We start from the raw sequence: 20,940 nt of genomic DNA on the forward strand, positions 1-20,940 counted from the left end.
TGCAGGTCTGTACATCCATCAGTCCATCATCACCACAGACAGCTCAGTACAAACATCAAACCTTTATTTACATCAGCGTGCTGACAAAATGATACAATCATAAAAATCTGTCCATATATACACAATAAAAACTGGGATTTGGCACAAAAACATCAGTCTGAGGGTTCAGTCTCCGCTCAGTCAGTGCATTCAGTAGAATTTAATAAAATATTAATGAAGTTTTGCATTTGAGGATTAAAAATACACTATGACTCAGTTTACGTACATTCTGTATTCACAAGGTTTCACATGTAACACATAATGTATCCAGGCTGAAATGCTGATGATGTTAAAATGTTGCATCATGTGGAAAAAAAAGGCCCACACACACATTCAGTGTGTTTACATGCTCATCAGCATCGTGGGAATGATCAGGAGAATCCTGGCTGTGTTTCACATGTAAACATCCTGGTTAGAAAATGATCCTGAACTAAACGCTCTCATGGCGGTCCGGTGCTGACTGAGGTAGGATTAGGATTCTTCCATCAGGGAGCAAAAACATACACAGCACATTTCAAATGGAAATCTAACCATTCGTTTCTCCAGGCTGGTAAATTAAGTATGTAATTAAAGGAACAGTTCACCCAACAAAGAACATTCTGTAATTACAGAATGGAGAAGAAGCTCATGAACCCACTTAGCTAAGGCTACAGTGAGGGGTTCAGCTTTATAAAGGCTGTAAATCTGGTCTGAGATCAGTTAGTGATGTGTTCTCTCCTGCAGACTGAGATCACAGCAGACGAGCTGATGGAGACTTCTGATGTTTAAATCAAGTCTCAGCTGCTTCAGTTGTTCAGCAGAATGCTGCAACTCTGTTTTACTGTGAAGCTCCAGAACTGTTCTGTGGACTACGACACTTCACCTGACTTTATATCATCAGGAGGAGGAGAGGAGGACTTTATATCCTCAGGAGGAGGAGAGGAGGACTTTATATCATCAGGAGGAGGAGAGGAGGACTTTACATCATCAGGAGGAGGAGAGGAGGACTTTATATCATCAGGAGGAGGAGAGGAGGACTGTATATCATCAGGAGGAGGAGAGGAGGACTTTATATCCTCAGGAGGAGGAGAGGAGGACTTTATATCATCAGGAGGAGGAGAGGAGGACTTTATATCATCAGGGGGAGGAGAGGAGGACTTTATATCATCCGGAGGAGGAGAGGAGGACTTTATATCATCAGGAGGAGGAGAGGAGGACTTTATATCATCAGGAGGAGAGGAGGACTTTATATCATCAGGGGGAGGAGAGGAGGACTTTATATCATCAGGAGGAGAGGAGGACTTTATATCATCGGGAGGAGGAGAGGACTTTATATCATCAGGAGGAGGAGAGGAGGACTTTATATCATCCGGAGGAGGAGAGGAGGACTTTATATCATCAGGAGGAGAGGAGGACTTTATATCATCAGGAGGAGGAGAGGAGGACTTTATATCATCAGGAGGAGAGGAGGACTTTATATCATCAGGAGGAGGAGAGGAGGACTTTATATCCTCAGGAGGAGGAGAGGAGGACTTTATATCATCAGGAGGAGGAGAGGAGGACTTTATATCATCAGGAGGAGGAGAGGAGGACTTTATATCCTCAGGAGGAGGAGAGGAGGACTTTATATCCTCAGGAGGAGGAGAGGAGGACTTTATATCATCGGGAGGAGAGGATTTACAGTTTGGGTGAACTGTTCCTTTAAGACTGTGACAGAGATGACTTCATAATGAAATATAACTATATTTATTCCTGTAACTATGGAGACATCATCGTGTGATCAGAACATTTGGACCTGTAACCCTGAGAATGAACTTTGGACCGATCAGCGGCGCCTCTACATGCTGAAGATGTTTCCCAGCTTGTGAACCGACAGGCTGATCCTCCCCAGCAGCCGCAGCTCGTCCTTCAGGAACCGTCCCACCTGCTCCGAGTGGACAACGTCACAGAACACCCAGATCTCCACCCGCTCCCGCTGGATGTTGGCGTTACACGTCGGCAACCTGGAGCTCCGGATGGACCGGCTCACAGCCTGCCACACCTGCAGGGGGAGGGGCCAAGGTGAAACAGGAAACACAGATGAAGGACAGAGACTAAATTTCCGATAAAAGAATAAGAGGGGATAATAAATCATCCATCTTTGCTCATCACATGTGAATTATTAATATTATTATTTTTATTATGAGAAGCAGTTTATCATTATCAAAAAATCCACAGCATCACTATCGTTCAGTGTTCAGTCGTCCTCAAATGTCTTATTTTGTCCACGACCTAAAGATATTCAGTTTACTGTCACAGAGGGAAGAAACCAGAAAAGATTCACATTTAACAAAATGACCAAAAATGACCGAAAATGACCGAAAATGACCGAAAATGTTTGATAGATAACAAAATAGCTGCCGATTGATTGACTAATCAATGCAGCTCAAATTTTCATGGTCCTCAGAGGACAAATTCTACTTCTACTGACAAATTTCTGGTTCAGACTAAAATATCTCAAGAACTGCTCTGATTGTGATGACCGTGATTCAGACGCTCATGTTCCGATGATCTGTAGTAAATGTGCTGATCATCTGACTTTTCTTAAAGCGCCATCATCAGATCAACATGTTCAGCACACTAAACTAAGATGGTGAACATAGTAAACGTTGCCTTCTTAGTATCAGCATGTTAGCATGCTGACCGTAGCTTAAAATTCCAGCCTCCAACTTTGACTGGACTGCAGCGTTAGTCCTGTTCTGTGAAAACTCTACTGACCTGTTCGATGTCCCGCCCCGCGCCACAGTTGTGCTGACTAATCACCCATTTGACCCTCTGGCGAAGGTGGAGTCTGTGAACGGACACCATGCGATGGAAGTGTTTGGACAGAGACTGGGAGCTCTGCAGAGGAACTTGTTTCTGTGTGAAGACGCTCCATGAGCGTTTGAGCGGCGAGTGTGTGGCAGAGAAGACGTCTTTGTCTCTGTGTTTCTCAGGAGACAGTCTGCTGATGTCTCTGTCAGCTCTGTTAGAGACATCAAGTTTGTGTTTTTGCGGATTTTCATGTGCTGTTCTTGCTGTCTCTGCACATGGACATTCACGAGGTCTTTCAACAACAACACCTTCAACTTCAGGTTTCTGTAGTCTGTTTGGTTCTTTCTGAGTTTGTGTTTTGCTGTCAGAGACAAGCACATCCTCCAAGCAGGTGATGATGGGAGCAGGTCTGGCAGGTCTGATGGGCAGGTGGCGGTCTGTGGGGAACCAGGGGCTGAAGACTGGGGGAGTCCGACAGGGGAAAGACTCCAGAAGCTTCTCCGTCCTCTCTATCAGAGAGCCGAGCCCAGCAGCTGATCCAGGCTGATAATACAGAACCACATCCTCCATATAGATGGACGGAGATCAGAGGACTGACAGCACCACCCACCTCCTCCTCATCCTCCTCCACACCATGACCTCACTTCAGCACAACAGTGCAAGGGATGATGGGAAAGAACAGAAGTAAAGCCTGTGGGAATTCAAGCAAAACACTGGTGACTCTAACAGCCACAGCACTTCTACTGAGGTCTACATTTAGATTACATTTATTCATCAGAACAGATGCATTCTGATCAACTAATGTACATATTCTGCAACACAACTGAAGTGAGAAGAACTCTTAAACATGTCAAAATATCAAAAACAAAGACAAAAAGATAAAAGAAAACTAAAGAAAAGCAGCAAACCTTCAAACTTCATTGTACAACAGACTCCTGTAATTGTATGTAATTCAGATCAACTTAGAGTTAAATCCAAAACATTATAAACATCGCTGAGAAAAGTTTAGGATTTCGTTTATTCTTCCCAGATTTAGTTGGCAATTAAAAATGAATACTTTGTATATTTTAGTTACCTGCTCTTCTGTCCCCTCACCGGTAGCTAATGTTTTTAGCTTGTTATGCTAGCGGCTAGCTGTCGTTAGCTAAGCACAGCTAACAGACTAGCAAGAAAAACCTGAAGCAGTCGATGAAGAAGAGACAGAAAAATACCCAGCAGGTATTGAACACCTGATGGTGACGTTTTAGTCCAATAATATCAGATACAAACCTTTAAAGCAGCGGATTGTGACTGCCCTGCTCGAAAACAGCCATCAAGGAGTTAACAGGAACAACATGGCGACGGGCCGCTGTGCGCTTCCCGGAAAGTCTCGCGATAGTTGCAGTAACATGAAGACGACTCAGCTGAGCGTTTCAAAATTCTCTTTATGGATGAACTGAGTCAAAATGTGAAAATGAAACAAGTTCATATGTAGTTTAACTTGGGTTAGTGTTAGATTAATCATGTCTGCACCCAGTGCGCTGTCTTTCATTTATGTTATCGGTCTAAGGTAAAAACAAAACGTATTATTAATGTTCTATTAACAATTTTCGGTTTCAGTGTTAAAAGGGCATCATAAACTATGTTAACTGGCTATTCAAAGATCTCTATGAATTAAGATTTCTCACCAAAATGGCTGAATGAAAGGAGCTGAAGAAATGACACTGACGCAGCTCACTAGTTTGTCAATAGGACATTTTATTTCATACGTCTGTTGTCTTTATTCAAATTACAGTAATATACTTGCTGAGATGACCACCGGCTGCAGCCTGGACAGCTAAAACTGACAGCTGTACTACTTGAAGCAAACTTTTTTCTTTTTTTTTTCTTCTTTTTTAAAATTATCTTGCAACAGAAAAAAAGCACATATGCCATGAGATGTGTGGTGTGGTGGTGACGTCAGGTAGGTCGGGTTATAGTGCTGGTCTAAAAAAGAAAACAAAAGAAAAACAGAAAAACAACAGAAAGAAACATAGCGCGTTGTACATGTTGTAAAAGGATCAGAATATGGCACATTTGGTCCACGTTGGTAGTTTTATTATCTCGTTTTCAAACATGTAATAAACAAAAAAATAAAGAAAACAGATCATAGTTGTACGTGTTGTTTTTCCCCAGAAGCACAGCATTAATGACAGCATATTGAAAACAAGACTGTAGAGGGGGCCGCTCTTTAAGTTTCTCTCTTTTTGTTAAAATCTTGGTTCATCAGCCAATCGTTTGTTTCATTTCTCCCTGGTACAGTAATTATTATTATTAATAATATCTTTCCATCCAAAATGAGTGGGTGGGGGGTGGGGCAGGGGGTGGAGCTTTGTGGATGATTGACAGGGATGGCTTTGGACATTCACAGGAAGTAGTCAGGAGTGCGTCTGGTCACATGGGGCTCGCCGCGGCGGGGGGCGGGATCAAACTGAAGGCTGAGGAAGAAGAAAAGGTTCGTCAGCGATGACATCACCATTACAGACTTCAGATAAAGTGTTTCAATAGAAGACGAGTTGATCCAACGTAACGTTTGTACACTGTGTCAAATCAGCTGCTCTTAGCAAGTTCAAGCTAGTTAGCACCATATAACTTAACAAATGATTTCAATGAGTCAGCTGTGTGAGGAAGAAGGTATGACATCATCACAATTGTGTTTATTAAGCTAAAATAAATCCATATTAATCCATGTCAATCTTTTTGTTTATCGTGTGACTGAACAGAGATCGAAACTCAACCAATCCAAACAGCAGTGCTGCCGGCCGACATCAGGTCTGCGCCAATACGACCAAGTATTAAAATCTATTTTTAAAGTTGGAAACAATCTAAAATTCTGTTGTTTTATGTGCAAATTGTTGGAGTAAAAGCATAATTCAAACAAAATTTCAGTCCTAAAATGATCTAAAATAGTGAAGACCTGCACAGCTGTCACAGAAACACGTGTTATCTCAGGACGCGCTCAATTCTGATACTCAATTTTAACGTATTAATACTTACAAAGAGTATTTCAGAGTGTCGTCCAGTTCCATGATGGCCGCCTGGTTTCCACAGCGGTAGCAGTAGTTTGGAGCACTAAAGATGGTCACCACATTCTTATCATGGCCCCAGTTGTAGCCCTGAAGAAACAATAACACATTTAAGTTAACACTCTTCAAAGATCCTCCTGCAGAGGGACAATTACACATCAATTATTTACTCAGTTGACTGATCATGAAATTGTTCCCATTTTTGTCTTCAGATCACATTCTGACTTTATTTCTAGTTTGCTGCAGCTGCTGACTGAATCTCACCCGAACACAAAGTGTGTTTCAGGTGAAGAGACTCAGTGGGAGTGAAACTGACACAGAAACAGGAGCACCACTTCATTATCTTATGTTGCCATGGATACGCAAGGATTTTTAGGATTCCTCGGTCCACTTGGTGCCGGCGTGACTAAAACACACTCAAAAAGGACTAAAGTTTAAACTCGTACGTTTAAATTTGATAAAAACAGATTAAATTCATCCAGGAGACGAGGGAACGTTTCACACTTCAGAGGAGATGCAACAAAAAAATGCCAAATACATGTTAGTTCAACTTGTCACATACAAATATCTGCTCCTTGTTTTCATCATATGACATGTACACTAAATTTTCTTTTCTTTTTTTAACCATTTGTCAAATAAAAAAGGTGATTTGATGAGATCACTTTGTGCTCCAGAAGATGTGAAAGCTGCCTTTTACTTCTTTATTTAAAGATGTGAATGGTGTTTTACCTCCATGACGAGCTGATGGGCGCGGGACACCAGGGTGAGGCCGTTGGCATGGTTGAAGGTTTCAGAGATGTCCTGTCCGAAGGTGTAGCCGGCACCTCGGGGAGAGATGCCCCACCCACCACGATCATCAGGGTCCGACCACAGCAGGTCACACATGGGGCCCTGAGAGAGGAGAACAAACAGCAGTGAGACGCAGCGTCGTCCCTTCATCGCCATAAACACACCCACACACACACACACACACACACAGTACCTGATCAAGTAAAATGGAAACTAAGATGCTAAAGTTAAGTTCTTACAAATACTCGAATAATAAAGATTTGTATTTTTACTGCAAATGTAAGTCAACTCTAAATATCATCATCGTCCTTGATTACTAATCTTATCTGCCAAAGTTAAACTACTGCGAGACGCTGTTTTAAAAGCTGCTGAACCTTTTTAAATGTTAAACTAAACACACTTGGGAGGATTCTTTATAGATTAACATCTTCAGTCGGAGCCCAAAACAGACGATTTACTGCAGGATCAGACTTGTTAGATTCAACTCTGGTTCCCCAGTAACATTTTGATTTGTGATCATATCGATGAAACGATGATCTCACAGTAAAACCTGTCACAGCATCATCTGTGTGTGTGTGTGTGTGTGTGTGCGTGTTTCTGTCTATATTGTGTGTTTACCTCATGTGGGACTTCCTGCAGACGGTCCAGAGCTCGTATGTGATCCAGAGTGTCTATGGAGGGAGACAAACCTCCGTGCAGACAGAAGATCTGAGATAAAAAGACAAACAATTTCAGTCCAAAAGATTTAATCTAAACAAAAAATATTCTACAAAACACGGCCACTTTTCTCTCATAATTTAAATACCAACACCACTATGGCACTTGAACAAAACTGAAGAAGACAAAATCTAATTAAATCTTATTTGGGTAAAAATGAGCGTGGCTTCCCCGGCTGACGTCCTACCTGTCCATCAACCAGTGCGGTGAGCGGAAGGTAGTCGAACAGGTCTGTGAAGTACTTCCAGACGTTGGCGTTGCCGTACTTCCTCAGGCACTCGTCGTAGAAGCCGTAGACCTGCGTGATCTGCCGCGACTCGTGGTTCCCTCGCAGGATGGTGATTCGCTCCTGGAAACGAACCTGAGCAACAGAACAACAAAGAGAAATCATTTAACAGGGCGGCGACTAATGAATGTTTTGACTGACAGCTGAAATGTTTAAGAAACAAACAACAATCTTATTGTTTGTCTCATATGATGGTCACCTGAAAATCTTAATGTTTGCGGCTGTTGGTTGGACAAAACATTTAACAACATCACATCAGTCTTTATGAAATTGTTCTGGACATTTCTCATCATTGATCAACTGATTGGTCAACATTTTAATTGATGTCTGCAGATTTACAAACATCAAGATGTTCATTGTCACAGTGGTACACACTCGTATTGGTTTGAGCATCGACTGATTACTTAATTCAATTTGTCGTCTTGATGTGTTTGTTATCTCAGCGAGCTGTTACAGCTGAAGATGCAGCAGAATCACAAAATGAAAGTTGACACCTGATGTCTCATCTGATGGTTCCTGATTTCATTTTTCACTTCGTCAGTTTCTGCTGCTGCTCGTGCTTTGACAACATTGTCTTGTCTTTTTCATCTAAATAAAGGAGACAGTGTGTTTGTATCAGCACTGGACTTTAGGTGTTGCATCACATATCCACTCTATGAAATGTTGTCCTCCAGTAACCTCCTGAATCTAACTATTCACGTGTCAGTACACTGCTCAGTCAGGTGATGACAGCTGATCATTACATCATGATTTAAAATGTTTTTATGACACAATAAATCTTCACAGTAAAACTCTCAACACAGAGACAGTGAGCACAGCAGCGTCCTGATGTCCAGAGGAGAGGAACGAACACTGAAGGCGACTCAGTGTTTCTTCAGATCTGTTGGAACAAGTCAAGCTTAGCATCACGAGGTTATTTTAAATGCGTTGAGGCAGCCAGATCAACTGGTTCACTCTGCCGCTTATCTGATTTGTCAAGACAAACAATCAAATGTCAGCAGGCTGAAACCTCGCAGAGCCAAGGCTTCAACATACAGCTCAGTATGAAAGGTTTATGTTGCCGTCTCACACAGCTGACAGAAGTGAACACTGTCATCTGACTGATCAGGAAGTGTTAAAAACATCACAGCATCATGTTTTTAACAAAATATCACAACATGCTCTACCTGATAATTAAGCCGTGACTGAAATGTACATCCAGTGTGGTTTAATGTCGGCTTCTGGAGACTAAATACGCTTGAACACGCCGGCCCGTCACTTTCAAATGTTCTGAGAAAACCATTTTGTTTGAACGTTGAGCAGAACTGGCTCGTTCGGAGGCCGTCAGATGTTGTTTTTAAGATCGATCCAGCTGTCGACACACGCTACGTACCAGCTTTGTTACCTGACGCAATCTAAAAGCTGTTTTTATGCTTCTATTCCAGGAAACCCAGTAAAGTTTGTGATGGTCATATTGTGATCATTTCCATAAGCTAACCTGTAGGTCAGTGTGACTCTGCAGTCAACTACACACGTACACTCATGCCGTCCCTGAACACACCATCCAGTGTGAATAGGCAGCCTGCCCAGGTAGATTAAGACCTGTCTGGGTATTCAATAACTGAAGTCCAATTTGTTTTTGCACAATTGTCATTTAATAACTCACACAGAGCGAGCTGTCAAATTCAAGATGTAATAAGAAATTAACAATGTTGCTGTTCCGTAATAAGCTGCCTGCTCCCAGTAAAAGCTAGCCGAGCTTTGATTTCCCAGCCTGCCCTGTTAGACGTCCTCGTCACTACAGCTTCTCCTCACAATCACTGTTTCCAAAGAGGCGTAATTCACTTGGCACAAGGAAGGAAATACAATCCTTCCAATTAAAAAAAACAAAAAAACTACTTGTGTTGATTTGACATGCTGAACACAGCCCACGTCACTGGAATGTTATCGTCTACTTAACGAGTGTTGACTGCATCATTCTCAACATGATCAAACTCTTCATAAAGTCAGTCTAACATTTAATCGTGAGGTCAGCTACAGTTGACTAATGTATGTAAACGTTTCACTCTGGGAGCAGTGACGTTACATAACCCTCTAACCTGACTGTCCAGTGGAGTTTAAATGAGCAGCACCACACCTCTGGTTGGACGGGCTGACAACACACCTGCCACTAAAGCATCTGCATACAGACAGAGCTTGACATGAAGTTATTTGTGATAGACATTCATGAACCTTTGACTGCTTTATATTCACACACCACACAAATCACCACATCTACATTCCTATGGGAAACACTGCAGCATGTGTGGACACAGACACAGACTGAAGCTGTTTTCTCTCCTCAGCCTGCCGTGTTTAAATCAGAGATCACTGTTAACTAATCAGGAGATACGTCACATATCTGACTTTGTTTCAGGTGGACGTCGGCTGTGGTGTTACACAGTAAAAAGGCCAATAATCAGCTGATGATCCAACAGCTGGTAAATTTAAATTCACATGTTCTCTTCTATGTTGGCAGACAATCTCCAGTTCCAACTATATTTGTAAGTGTGAGATTATTAATCTGCTGCTGGTGTTTATCAGGCTCAAACCCAACAGGCACAGCTAAATCTCATATGACTCCACATTTTTTTAAATTTTTTTTATAGAAAAGACCCTAAAGGATGTTTATAAGTGTCCTCTGTTCTTCTCAGCAGCAACACACGATGTTCATCAGCAGATCACAGATGGTGGAGCTGCTCCCGGTAACAGTTTTGGTCTCTTTGAGGTTGAAGGAGAAGCATTTTACATTTCTAACATTTTTTCAGCTTTTTTTCCTCCAACAAAACTCTTCTGAAATAAAGACTGGCTTCCAGCCTTTGACCATCAGTGAAAGAGCTTCCTGCAGCAGTGGTGACTGTCTGCTGGAGGTCTGATGGTTTGACTGAGACAAGAGGACTGAACAACTCCCACCTTTAGTTTAGAGGTGGAGAACGTCTCCTGACACAAAGAATTATAACTCACATCATTATGTTTTGTGTGTGAAGGAACTGAATACAAAGACTGTTTGAAAATACTGACTTCCATATCTGCATTAACCCATTTGTCTCAAACACAGCGACAGTGTTTACCTTTAACGTGACGAGCAGCGTGACCGTCTCCACAGAGTAGTAGCCTCTGTCGACGTAGTCTCCCATGAACAGGTAGTTGGTGTCGGGAGACTTGCCTCCGATCTTAAACAGCTCCATCAGGTCGTGGAACTGACCGTGGACATCGCCGCACACCGTCACCGGGCATCGCACCTGAGGACACAGGTCACAACGTCACAGGATCGTCTCAGCCAAACCAACTGATTCTAATACATTTGATTGGTTTCATCAAATAACCCATTTACTTCTGAAAAGACGTTTTAATTTTTTAGTTTGGGATCGTGTCTGTGACTTGGTTTCCAGCTTCTTCAGCTTTTTATTTTTAACATCGGCCGATTAATATCCACGACTCCTGGCAAAGAAAAAGATCTACACGGATTCTTTTATCCTAAAAAGCAACTCATGAGATCAACCAACTGCAGTAAACATGCTGGACACCATGAACTGACTGCAAAATGATGAAATCTTTGTTGTGCTGAATGTTTTTTGTTTGTGTTCATGTTTTCCTGCTTCAGTTGGACAACAGTTATAGTGTTTTATAACAGCAGCAGAAAGGTCGAAGCTCAGCTGATAAGAAAACATGTCAGGAACAATGTGAGCGGTTCCAGGAAACCCAGTAAAGTTTGTGATGGTCATATTGTGATCATTTCCATAAGCTAACCTGTAGGTCAGTGTGACTCTGCGGCTCTACAGTACTTCATTATAATATCTGTCACACAGTTAAACTCTAGTGAAAACTGCAGTTTCTGAGATTTGGATTTTGCACTTGGCCATATTGTAATTAGGATAATCCTCTGATTGTGCAGCCTTACATGAGACCACAACAAACTATAAAAAGCTACTAAATGGATGTTTAGCTAAGATTATATTGCTCCAACTATTATTTTCAGGGTGGAGAATTAACTTTAATTATTTTGTTTTAAGACAAACAAGTTGGGCATTACTGATTTACAATACTTAAACCGATAATTACTGTTTAAAATGTACTTTAAGATTAAATCTACTGTTAGTCACCGCTGACAATCAAGCTTGGTGTTTAACTGAAAATGTCTCAGAAAAGCTTCGTCATTATCTAAAAGCTGCTTTGGGAAAATGTTCCTGAATGTAAAAAGTGAATATCAACTAATATATCACATTCAATGTTTTATTCTCAGGTAACAGCTACAAATGTTCCATCAGTCAGACAAAGTCTTAAAGTGTCAAACTAACTGTCCTGTTGATAAATGTCCCCTTTAGTCGATCCATCAGTAGATCAACACCGACACTCATCTGAAGTTCTCTGAACAATAAAACAGAGCAATTTCCTCAAATGGTTTGTTATTTCCTCATTAGAGGTGAAGTTCTCTAACAGGATGTTGTTTAGTTGGACTAAAGGTCAATTTAGCAGAACTAACACCTGAACTGTAACCTGCTGTCCAAACATAACACAGAGGAGTGACAGTAAAAGATCATGTTTTTTTCCATTTCTTTAAACAATATAATCAATATCAGAGTTTTATACACAAACTGGCCAACTCCTGTTTCTAAAAAAGGAGTGTGTGTGTGTGTGTGTGTGTGTGTGTGTGTGTGTGTGTGTGTGTGTGTGTGTGTGCGTGCGTGCGTGCGTGTCAGCAGCTCAGCAGACACAGTTTGTCGTGTAAACAAGGTGTGATTCTGTTCTGACTGCAGAGACTCCAAACACGCCAGAGGGAACAATGAGAGTCAGCATATCATCTTAAAATGTTAAAAGAAATCCATTTTAAATCCAACAACTTTAGTCAAACAGGAACTTCTATTCAATGTTAAACTGTGAAAATAGTGTTCGGCTTCATCAGAAGGTAAAAATCTCATTCAGGAACAACGTGGAGCAAATATTGATCCTTCCTTCCCTCCCTGCTTGGAAACATTTCGATTTAACAATTAACAAAGAGGTTTCAACATCGGAGTCGCCTCCTCTGTTCATCTTATTGACTGGAGCAAAATGAAAGAAAGAGGTTTTGATAATCACTTAATTGCTAATCAACCAAAATGTCTCTGTTTGGTTTCTCCTTCCTTATCATTTAGATGGATTTACTTGTCTGATTTTCATATGTCCATCTATCCATCTATCTCCAGCTCAACAATGCATGTGGTACAGGAAGTCAGTACGGCTGGTTTTTTGTCTGCCATTGTACAAAATCTCACCTCCTGCACGTTGGACTCCTTGGTCAGGATCTCCTTGGCCTGGAGAGACAAACATACAGACATTATTTTATTTAAATATCCACCTTCACAACCAAACACATTTTCATACGCTGAGTGATCATATGAGCACACAGAAGGTTAAACAAACTCTTCAGACGGACACACAAACAGTAATTCATGTCACACACGTCCACGTTTAGCCTTCATGACAGACTGACGGGTTATTTTCAGGTGGCAGGACTGTGTGACCTCACAGGACCCCGTAGCAGAGTGCTGAATGGTGAAATTGAGAAAAACCGCTCGACTGTGGTTAACGTGTTATTAATGTTTTTCTGATTCTGATTCTTAGTCGTCTCGTGTTGTTGAACAGACTTAATGCTCCTCAGAGATTATAAACTGAGTTACGTCCAATCAGAAATACAAAAACAGGACGTCTGCATGTTTGTTGTCATCACTAAAGGAGCAAAGACTCTGCAGATCGCTGCTGCTTTGCAAATGTAACAGGCAGAACACATAACGTTTTTTTTAAAGGCAAACACTTCAAATAACTATTCATATTCAACACTTGGCTCCATTAAAGATGGGACATTTCTGTCAGACCGACAATCGAGCACCAAAACAGTTTATTTAAAATCCTACAAAAACATGGACAAGCAGGAAATCCTCACACTTGAGGAGGATCTGCTTATTGTTCTGTTGATTGCCTGTCTGAGTAATCCTTCTAGCTGAAAGGTTTTTCCAAATGTATCATGTGGGGAAGTTTTCAACCCCCTAAAAAGGCAAATTAGCTGTTACAGTGTCTGTTTTACTTCACAATCAGAGCTTTCAGTCTTTTCCTCCATTCATTTAACTGGAACATTATCCTCCACACATTCAGGAGAGAGGACGGCCTGCTGCCTCTCTGTGAGCCCTGTGCTGGTAATGTGCGCTGGAGTTACATTAAAGGTTAATGATTCAGAAAAGCAAACCAACGAGTTATTTTTATTATGGTGCAACAAAAGCTGAGGTGACGTCTGAACACAGAGGCCTGACAGGTTTATGCAATAAACGGTTGATCGATAAAGACAGGGCGCGGTGCACATCACCCCGCATACATACATTAATGGACAAATAACCTCAACATTTAAACAATATAAAAGGTCCAGAGTAAACCATAAACTAAGTCCTTGTCTGTGCGTAAATCGCAGCCTCGTTAACAGTCTGGCAATAAAATGGGCTCAGTCTATTTCCTGGTAAAGATGTAAAATATGTGAATTTTCGGGCCGTCTGACCCGAGACGACGCTTGTTCGGAACCCGTCCACATTAGCACACTTTAGTGAGGTTGGGCAATACACATAGCAACACTATCATATTTGAAAAAGTATTTAGCTGCCATAGTGCTGTGATGGATTGGAAAACTCCGAATGACTGGTCGAAAATGGGGCGAAAATAGCCGCCTTGCCGTGACTTCATTCCAGAAATTAGTCGCAGCCGCCATTGCAATCTAGGCCACACCGAAAGCGAGGCCGACAGACAGAATTAAATCCGGATTGCTGTAACCAACTTACCTTCTCGCAGAGTGTCCTGACTTGGTTTTCCGATAGCTGCTTACACTCATTTAGCTGTTCGATCCATTGGTCTAATTCTTTAGTAAAAGATTTGTCTTCCATGACAGCCGCGGTAGCTTGCTAAGCTAGCTGTGTTAGCTACCTGAAAAAACAAACTGGCCTGTGTCTCAACGCTAGCTGCTTAGCTTGTCGTATTGTTAACCCGATCTAGTCCCGCCAAATCGGTTGGAAAAATCAACGATAAGACCTAAAATTAACGAACTGTTCAGTCGACTTCTATCATGATAAATCACCGAGGTTAAGTTACCAACGTTAAAAAAGAGATTATATTGGCCGGGGGAGTCAAAAGGGTCGAATGTCCCCGATGCGACAGACCGTAGCGGCAAAAGGCAGCGGCGTCGCAGCGGCTAGCCGATTTGCTAAAAGAGCTAGCTACAATAACATCCGGGCATTTCAGCAGCGCGCAGACTCAGCGCACCAGCGTCCCCGCGTGGACAGAATGAGAACTGCTCAAAGATTATAATCAGTTTTTCTTTTCCACAAATGAAAATTGAATGAAAGCTGATGTTTGGGACCTGATGACATAAAACCAAACCTCACACTGTTTTATCAATCTGTTTCTCCATGATACGTCATAAACATGGGTCACATTTGTGTTACAGTGTCAAACCGCAGCAGCCGGTGCATGAATCGAGCGCACCGGCTGGTTGTCAACAGTCAGTCAGAGTGCATGTGGGGCGGCCGTATGGCTGCGTGTTTTACGGCACTGATCAAACCGCGTCGTTAGTCGCTTCATCCAGAAGAGACGCGGCCGTCTGCAGTCAGACGGACAACCAACAAACCAAACTACGAAACAATGGCTCATCTAACGCAAAACCCCGCTGATAAAGAGAGGTGAGTTCTTGTGAAAGCAATCCTGTTAGCCTAGCTACGATCAAGCTAACATGGGTTAGCCGCTTGCTCTCGCATTGCAAAATTCCCATAGAAGAATCTGAATTTAAAGACAGCTTTGGTACCCGCGGATGTAACTATCTTATGAACTGTTTCTGTTCCGAATGTATCGATCTTGAAGGGACATTCTTTATTTCGGCATACATTTAATTACAGTTGTAGCTTTAAATCCGACTAGAAACGACTTTTTAGTGTACATTATCCACTACAACCCTCGACGCTGTAACGTTAGCTAATTCGAGATAGTGGGAGTAGCTTTAGCTAACTGACGGCTACATCGACTTAAGATGTCTTGCTTAATAAATCCTGTTTACCTCCTTAGGATGTGAGTTTCTAATGAGTTCCATCTAAAGTAACGTTTTACGAAATCTTCGACATAAATGGTGGCAAATGTTAAAGTGGCTTAGTTTTTACATTAAGTTTGGCCTGTCGTGCTCTCCGTACGACGTTGAGGCTCTGTAGCTGTCTAGCATGACGTGTATAAAAGGTCCTTTAACTTTAGGATTTTATCGTCAAATATTGATCCTACCGATGGATTAACGTTTATTAAGACTGAAGACGCTGGAGGTCAAACACATGATCGACTTCACATTGTAGAGAAATGATTAAATAAAGTGAACGTTAGATAGGTGATGAGTTCAGGGGCTTCTCTTCAGTCAGGACTGAGTTTTGTGGCACAACTGAATGTAAATTCCACTTTATAATAAGTCAGTGCGAGCTCTACAGTGAAGTGATAACCTGTTAACAGGTGGATTAAAATGGAAGCTCAACAGAAATTGTTCCCATCACGGAATAATCTGATTATTTGTTCAAGTCATTAATTAATCGTTTGGTCTTTAAAGTCAGTTTCCTGAAGCACAAGTTAAAGTCTTAATCGTTCCTCTTTATCCAACAACAAGTACAAAATCTGAAAAATCTTCAGAGGATATTTTAAAAAAAAAAATCGAGATATAGTTGTGTCAAATATCAGGATGTTATTTCTGTGTGTCATTCAGGTTCATCTGCATCTATCCGATCTACATCAACAATAAGAAGACGCTGGCAGAAGGACGGAGGATCCCCTATGAGAAGGTGACGCCTCTTACTGTCCGCTGTCTGCTTCATGTTTCACCATCAGTCTCCTGCAAGCTGCTGGTCGTCAGCAGGGACTGTTAACGACCGGCCGTGATGAGATCAGGGACATGAAGAAATATCCATACAGTCCATGTTGTCTTCATGCACACAGTTCATACGATACGATCATCAACATGCGAGCTTCCCCATTCAAAATAAATGAGGACACCAGTTTAAGACTGTACGTCAGAGAGCAAGACAGCTTTTTATAGTCGCACAATATTCAGTTTATTGTTGTTATTATTCTGAAAAAGACAAAACTGACTCGGCTGTTCACCTGGTAAATTAGAATGAATATTGTACTAATATTCCTGTTTACATGCAGCCGTTCATACTCCCGTGAATGTAGTGATGTGACGCACATCCTGTTTAAGCACTATGGAGCAATTTACTCTCTTTTCAAACTGCAGTCATGTTTCTACTTCTGAGCAGAACTGTGGCAGCAGGCCGCCGTGAAAACCCCGACTGAGGAGCGTATTTCACATCTTAATGTGAAAATGGTACATTTGGAATTAAACTCTAATTAGAAATATTACACAACCTGTATCAAATTCAGAATATTGTCATGTTCAGAACAATAGTTGAAAAGTGTGCATGTACATGAAGCCGTTGATGTGAATATATTCATGATTCTCTCTCATCATGAAAATTCACCACGGACAGTTTATTGTGAGTGTTTTGGATCGAGGAGAAAAACTCATTTCATCAGTTTTTTTTCTGTCCAGACATCTAAAATATCAGGATCCAGTCAGACGGCAGTAGTCTAACCTCGTGGTGCGTTCATGTGGCATCTTTCCAACTGGGAACGTTCAAAACAACTTGAAAAGTCAGAGGAAACTTTGGTTCATGAGTTGCCGACGATAACAAACATTGGGTTGATGACAACTTGCATATTGGTGACACATATTTTGTTGTCTTACATGATCAGTTTCCTTTGCTCGTCTTGTCACTCAAATACAGGAAACAGTAGTTCATGTTTTGTGTAAATACTCTGAGTGATAAAATGATAAACAAGTTATTTTTGGCGTCCATGAACGCACCAAAGTCAGAAGAAGGACTTCACAGCTTGGGAAGCGGGACCGGTCCGAGCAGAACTCCGGACTCTTTGTCTCTCACATTGTGCAGTTTGTGCGCGTCTGTGTGTTTTGATGCAGCTGAACTCATTGTGACGTAACAATTAGATTTGATTGAGGCCTGAATCAGGATCATATTTCCTGGATGAGGACGCTGCAGTGTGGATGATGTCACATGTCTTGAATAAAGCTGCTGATGGTGTGCCGTCGTGTGTCTGCAGGGGGTGGACAATCCGTCCTGTGCTGAGATCAGAGACGTCCTGACGGCTGCCGGCCTCAACGTCTACGTGGAGGTAAAAGAAGCAGAAAGTCACTGATATCACACACACACACACACACACACCTCACCAGGGGTTAAAATGACATCACTGTGACATCATTGCAGAACAAGATGCACCCCAGGGAGTGGAACAGAGACGTCCAGTTCAGAGGGCGAGTCAGAGTCCAGGTGAAGCAGGCGGACGGCAGCTTGTGTCAGGACAAGTTCACCTCCCGTAAGTATCACACGCAGAAATCATCTTCTGTCTGTCTGTGCAGCTGAGCCTGACTCCTGACAGGGTTCATCCCGCTGAGTCTGACCCCTAATTTCCACTGGATACGTGTCCGCTGCGTTGCGGCTCCGATCCGGTTTTGCTCCGCCGTCCACCGTCCGGCAATCCCCACCGGTTGCGGTTTGAGTCCGCTGCGGCGCAGTACGGTAGACAGCTGGCTCACGAGGCAGAGGAGTTCCCGCAATAATCACATGATCACTCACGACCACAGTTATAGGTCTGTGTTATTAAAATCAATGACACGAAGTGTTCCCGACCGAGGGATTAGCAGAAAAGCTTGTGTTTGTCTCTTTTTTTTAGATTTATGTACTGGAGTCAACACCGAGTGTTTTATTTTGAAAGGTAACCGGATGCTGTTTGTTATTTTAGCGCTTGACTTCCTGTCTGCTCGGTGCTAAATTCAGCTGAATTGCTGCGTCGCACTCCGGCATCCGCCAGATATAGGAGTCCTGCGTATCTGTTCCGGAGGGCGCCGGACTGCCGGAGCTGGGACGGAGCAGATACGCAGCGCAGCGGACCTGGTGGAGATTGACACATTGACTAAAGTGAAACGTATTTGCTCCGCTGGCGTGGCGGAGACGCAACGCAGCGGAGACGTATCCAGTGGAAATTGGGGGTGACTCCTGACAGGGTTCATCCCGCTGAGCCTGACTCCTGACGGGGTTCATCCTGCTGAGTCTGACTCCTGACAGGGTTCATCCCGCTGAGCCTGACTCCTGACGGGGTTCATCCTGCTGAGCCTGACTCCTGACAGGGTTCATCCCGCTGAGCCTGACTCCTGACAGGGTTCATCCTGCTGAGCCTGACTCCTGACGGGGTTCATCCCGCTGAGTCTGACTCCTGACAGGGTTCATCCCGCTGAGCCTGACTCCTGACAGGGTTCATCCCGCTGAGTCTGACTCCTGACAGGGTTCATCCCGCTGAGCCTGACTCCTGACAGGGTTCATCCTGCTGAGCCTGACTCCTGACAGGGTTTCTGTGTTTATCCCCTCAGGTAAAGACGTGATGTTTTACGTAGCGGAGATGATCCCCAAACTGAAGACTCGGACTCAGAAGAGCGGAGGAGGAGACACCAGCTCCCAGCAGGGGGAGGGAGGGAAGAAGAGCAAGAAGAAGAAGAAGTAAACACAAAGAAACCACCTATTTTTTATTTGATTTCTTGTTAAATGAAGTGTGAGGTCAGAGATGAGAGTCGGGCCTGAACTTTATTTTGTTAAGGATTCATGGTCACTGTGACCTCAGACACTCGTTCAGCTTCAGGCCTCCAAAATAAAACGTGTTTCCTTTTTAACGACCTCACTGAAGGTTTCTCTGCTCGCGGCTCGTCACACGGCAGCAGAGACGGAACTCATTTCAGTTTTATTTCATGTTTCAGAGCTGAAGGAGAAAAGATGGCTCCTCATTCTGTTCACCTCTGTGTCTCTTTCAATAAAGATTCATTTTCTCACCTTTGTGTTGGTTTGATTTGAAGAAAGAACGTCTTTATCAAAGGAGTCGGAGGAACAGGAAGTCAGGAGCCTGTAAACGTCCGTAGATTGTAGTTTGTATTCACATTTTAAATAACGTGGATCTGTTACTTTAACGTTGTTGAAACTTAACAGGAAGTGGACCTGACTGTTAGGGTTGTGAACCGGATGTGATGAAGTTACCTGAACATCCACCCGACAGGTGACGGGGACCAAGTGTTCACCTGCAGAGACTCACTGTTAGTCTCTTTCTTGCGTGAAATGTTCTTAAATCAGGCTGTGAATGACATCAGGTGCCACTTAATCTGAGTTGTTTTGTTGTGTAGTTGTATACTTTTATCCTGCTCTGTCAGTGAATTTAACATCATACATGTAGTTTAATATTTGTTTTATTTTTCCTAACTTTTTATATTTTTTAAACATGAAATATACTTTCAGCTGCAGGTCGACTTCAAGTTAACTGAACTCATGACATGCTGAGGAAGACTGAAACTCTAAGATAATAACTGAAACAGACGTCCCAGTTTAAAACAGAAACCAACACACACACACTTCAGTTTAAAGGGGCAAACTCAGAATTTTAATATTTACAATATTAATGAGGTCATAAAAAATGCAAGAACAGTCCTTGTGAAGGAAAGATGTGGTAGGCCGAAAAAACTAAAGGAAAGGCAAAGGATGGTTAGAATGTCACGGACGAGCCACAGACCACCTCCAGAGAACTACAGGAACATCTGGCCACTGATGGTGTAGTTGTTCATCGCTCCACAATCCAGCGTACTTTGCACCAGGAAAAGCTCATTGGAAGGATAAAGGACAAAAAGCCTTTCCTGAGTGTTCGTCACAAGAAGAGTCGCATGAGGTATGCAAAAGCACATCTGGACAAGCCAGAAGCATTTTGGAAAAAAATGCTGTGGTCAGATGAGACTAAGATAGAGTTATTTGGTCAGAACAAGAGGAGGTATGCATGGTGAAAAAAAACAAAACACTGAATTCCATGAGAAGAACTTATTGTCTACTGTGAGATTTGGTGGAGGGTCCATCATGTTAGGGGGCTGTGTGGCTAGCACTGGGACTGGAGACCTTGTTAAAGTTGAGGGCCACATGAATTCCTCTCAGTATCAGCAGATTCTTGACAAGAATGTTCAAGAATCGGTCACAAAGTTGAAGCTACGCCGGGGTGGGATTTTTCAGCAGGACAATGGGCCTCATTCATGAACCGTTCTTACGAACAAATTTGTTCTTAAGTCCCACTTACGAAGATTTTACGAAGATTGTGGCATTCATGAATTTCTTCTTATCTAGGATTTTTTCTTAGGCA

At 42.5% G+C, this 20,940-nt stretch overlaps 4 protein-coding genes across 6 annotated transcripts in view; 2 read left to right on the top strand and 2 right to left on the bottom strand.

Annotated features, from left to right (window-relative positions):
* The window catches only part of LOC115581335 (GTPase IMAP family member 8-like), a 451,552-nt gene that overhangs the window by 245,908 nt on the left and 184,704 nt on the right, over positions 1 to 20,940 (top strand). The window lies entirely within an intron of this gene.
* Positions 1,603 to 4,212, bottom strand: shld3 (shieldin complex subunit 3). 2 transcript variants are annotated; one of them, XM_030416418.1, is made up of 3 exons: positions 4,081 to 4,212; positions 2,776 to 3,502; positions 1,603 to 2,059 (listed from the first exon to the last, which is right to left on the bottom strand). In XM_030416418.1, the coding sequence occupies exons 2-3, from the start codon at positions 3,379 to 3,381 to the stop codon at positions 1,856 to 1,858; spliced, it is 810 nt and encodes a 269-aa protein (XP_030272278.1). In that variant the 5' UTR covers positions 3,382 to 3,502; positions 4,081 to 4,212; the 3' UTR covers positions 1,603 to 1,855. The 2 variants fall into 2 exon arrangements, with proteins under 2 accessions (XP_030272278.1, XP_030272279.1); XM_030416419.1 differs by lacking the exon at positions 4,081 to 4,212 and adding an exon at positions 3,887 to 4,050.
* Positions 4,529 to 14,912, bottom strand: LOC115581371 (serine/threonine-protein phosphatase 2A catalytic subunit beta isoform). Its single transcript, XM_030416406.1, has 8 exons — positions 14,466 to 14,912; positions 12,918 to 12,956; positions 10,737 to 10,907; positions 7,549 to 7,722; positions 7,263 to 7,352; positions 6,585 to 6,746; positions 5,827 to 5,945; positions 4,529 to 5,267 (listed from the first exon to the last, which is right to left on the bottom strand). Exons 1-8 carry the CDS (start codon positions 14,565 to 14,567, stop codon positions 5,195 to 5,197), a joined length of 930 nt encoding a protein of 309 aa, XP_030272266.1. The 5' UTR covers positions 14,568 to 14,912; the 3' UTR covers positions 4,529 to 5,194.
* On the top strand, positions 15,142 to 19,600 carry srp19 (signal recognition particle 19). The gene is made up of 5 exons (XM_030416440.1): positions 15,142 to 15,359; positions 16,412 to 16,487; positions 17,824 to 17,895; positions 17,988 to 18,096; positions 19,148 to 19,600. Exons 1-5 carry the CDS (start codon positions 15,322 to 15,324, stop codon positions 19,276 to 19,278), a joined length of 426 nt encoding a protein of 141 aa, XP_030272300.1. The 5' UTR covers positions 15,142 to 15,321; the 3' UTR covers positions 19,279 to 19,600.

The sequence above is a fragment of the Sparus aurata genome, chromosome 5, assembly GCF_900880675.1.
Source record: "Sparus aurata chromosome 5, fSpaAur1.1, whole genome shotgun sequence".
Taxonomy (NCBI): Eukaryota; Metazoa; Chordata; class Actinopteri; order Spariformes; family Sparidae; genus Sparus; species Sparus aurata.